This window comes from Chiloscyllium plagiosum, unplaced genomic scaffold (genome assembly GCF_004010195.1).
Source record: "Chiloscyllium plagiosum isolate BGI_BamShark_2017 unplaced genomic scaffold, ASM401019v2 scaf_5312, whole genome shotgun sequence".
NCBI classification, from domain to species: Eukaryota; Metazoa; Chordata; class Chondrichthyes; order Orectolobiformes; family Hemiscylliidae; genus Chiloscyllium; species Chiloscyllium plagiosum.
The window spans coordinates 25,751-28,264 of NW_025212732.1; the positions used below are offsets into that span (position 1 = coordinate 25,751).

General features: G+C 53.4%; 1 protein-coding gene across 1 annotated transcript; it reads left to right on the forward strand.

Moving 5' to 3' along the window:
* Nucleotides 1-121: 121 nt before the first annotated feature.
* On the forward strand, nucleotides 122-1,905 carry LOC122547457 (U4/U6.U5 tri-snRNP-associated protein 1-like). Its single transcript, XM_043686079.1, has 3 exons — nucleotides 122-260; nucleotides 853-940; nucleotides 1,783-1,905. Exons 1-3 carry the CDS (start codon nucleotides 189-191, stop codon nucleotides 1,875-1,877), a joined length of 255 nt encoding a protein of 84 aa, XP_043542014.1. The 5' UTR covers nucleotides 122-188; the 3' UTR covers nucleotides 1,878-1,905.
* The last annotated feature ends 609 nt before the right edge of the window (nucleotides 1,906-2,514 follow it).

Consider the following 2,514-nt stretch of genomic DNA (forward strand, 5'->3'; position numbering starts at 1 on the left):
AGCTTTACTCTGTATCTAACCCCGTGCTGTCTCTGTCCTGGGAGTGTTTGATGGGGGACAGTGTAGAGGGAGCTATTTTCACAGTTAAAAGAGAAGGAGCATAGACAAGGAGGGGTGTGTTTGACATCTCCCTCACTCTCTCTGTCCAGGATTTTGAAGTGGAGAATAAGGAATTATCGGACGATGAGATGGAGTTGGACCGGGACGAGACAGTGGGCTGGAGTACGGTGAATCTGGATGAGGAGAAGAAGCAGCCGGAGGTGAGTTGAATCAATCCCGTATTGAGGGGGGCCTGGGCGGCCACACAATTCTGGTCTCCCTGCTATAAGAAAATTGTGAAACTTGAAAGGGTTCCGAAAAGATGTTGCCAGGTTGTTACAGGGAGAGGCTGAATAGGCTGGGCCTATTCTCATTCCAGCACCAGAGGCTGAGAGGTGACCTTTTCGAAGTTTATAAAATCATCAGGGGCATGGATAGGGTAAATAGCCAAAATAGTCTTCCCAGGGTATGGGAGTGTAAAACTAGAGGTGAGAGGGGGGATGATTTAAAAGGGACCTAAGGGGCAACTTTTTCATGCAGAGGATGGTATGTGTATGGAATGAGCTGCCAGAGGATGTGGTGGAGGCTGGTACAATGACAACATTTAAAAGGCATCTAGATGGGGATATGAATAGGAAGGGTTTGGAGGGCTGTGGAGCAAATGCTGGCAAATGGGACTCGATTTGGTTCGGATATCTGGACAGTATAGGTTTCTGCGCTCTGTAACTGTTTACTCACTTGTGTTGTTAGTTATCCCAAAATGCATCACCTCTCACTTTTCTCTCTCTCTCTCTCTCTTTCTCTCTCTTTCAGTTCTCAGCCACATCCACCACTATCCTGGATGAGGAACCCATCGTCAACTGCGGGCTGGCAGCTGCTTTGCATCTCTGCAGGAACAAAGGCAGGTGCATTGACCAGGGAGTGCCACGAGCCCCCTTCTCTGCTCACGTGGGTCTGCGGAGGTGACACACTGCAGACAGGCACAGGACTGCAACTGGACGAGGAGAAACTGACACTGTTCTCTGCAACGGACGGGGGGAGATGTTGGATTAAATCGAACTGTTCAGAATCGCGGGGGGGGGTGCTTGCATCAATTCAGTGAGGAGTAACGGTTTCCAACAGCAACATGGTCTGGGGCCAGAGGGACACCGATTGGATGGGGGCAGATGGGAGTGTCTAACCCACAGAGCTGTTGTGCTGTGGAACGCTCTGCCTGACATGGCGGTGGAAGCAGTCTCGCGAGGATTGGGGGTGTGGTTCAGGAAATACAGGACAGGGCCAACGGGCGCTGGGATGATTGGGGAGTTGCCGCCAAGCCCAGTAGGGCCGAACGGTCTCAAGTGCCACGTGACGCTGGGTGGGTCTCCCACTCCCCACCCCTCCTTCCTCGCTGGCGCTGGCATTGTTGGAGGGGAAGCCATACCTCTTTCTCCCCCCCCCCCCCCCTCCCCCTCCTGGTGGGCACTCTGTGCCCTTTGTTGCAGAGAGAGAGTTAATGGCAGGCTGGGAGGGAGTAGGGCAGCTCTCGGAAGCAAAAAGCTGACCGTGCGGAGAGGGACCTTCAGGGCGGGCAGTTCGGAGGGAGACGGGGATATGGCAGCAGCGGGGCATGTGGGTTAAGGAGGAACTCTCCTCCAGTGTGACACGCACGGACAGAGACAGACAAGCGCTGATGGACAGAGACAGATACACACACATACCCCTCCAAGGAACCCTGATAACTCTGGCTCCATCCTGTTCCAGGTCTCCTCGACACCACGATGCAGAAAGTCGCCCGAGTTCGTTCCTCAGCGAAGAGTCTCCCTTCGACAGTTTATGCCATTGAAGACAAGATGTGAGTAACCCATCGACAGGGTGTTGGCGTGGAAGGGAAGGGAATGTGAGTCAGGGGTTTGGGCTGGGCGCGTCCCCCACATTCCCAGGAATGAATTACAAACCCCACAGGCCAGGTCAGCACTCACTGACATTCCCCCCGTTGAGGAAGTGGTGGTGAGCCACTGCTTTGGGGAGTTCCTGTAGTCTAAGTTGTAGATGGTACACATGTTGTGACTGAGCGTCGGGGGTGGACAGAGTAAATGTTGGTGTTGATGGCTGGAGTGCCTGTCAAGCAGGGGCTGCTTTGTCCTTAACGGTATCTAGCTTCTTCAGTGTTGTCGGAGCTGCCCTCATCCAGGGCAGGTGTAAGAAATATCCCCTCACCCTCCTGACGTGTGGCTTGTAGATGGTGGACAGGCTTTGGGGAGTCAGGAGGGGAGTTAGTCACCCCAGGACTCCCAGCCTCTGACCTGCTCTTGTACCATGTAGTAAGGAGAAATCCAGGATCGTGGTCACCTCACCCCAACGAACAACTCATCGCCCCCTCCTGTGTCCAAATCCAGCTAATTGTTAATTCTAAATATCCGGCGCCGACGATATTACAGACTTGGGACTTGTATATTCTTGTGGTCACACCGAACGGGTTAGAGTGTCTGATTG

What these genes read in the sequence shown, in the direction of transcription:
- LOC122547457 (XM_043686079.1), top strand. Translation starts at nt 189, where the DNA reads ATGGAGTTGGACCGGGACGAGACAGTGGGCTGGAGTACGGTGAATCTG. An exon ending in AGGAGAAGAAGCAGCCGGAG is followed by an intron (nt 261 to 852) that starts GTGAGTTGAATC and finishes TCTCTCTTTCAG; the next exon opens with TTCTCAGCCACATCCACCAC. An exon ending in GCATCTCTGCAGGAACAAAG is followed by an intron (nt 941 to 1,782) that starts GCAGGTGCATTG and finishes ATCCTGTTCCAG; the next exon opens with GTCTCCTCGACACCACGATG.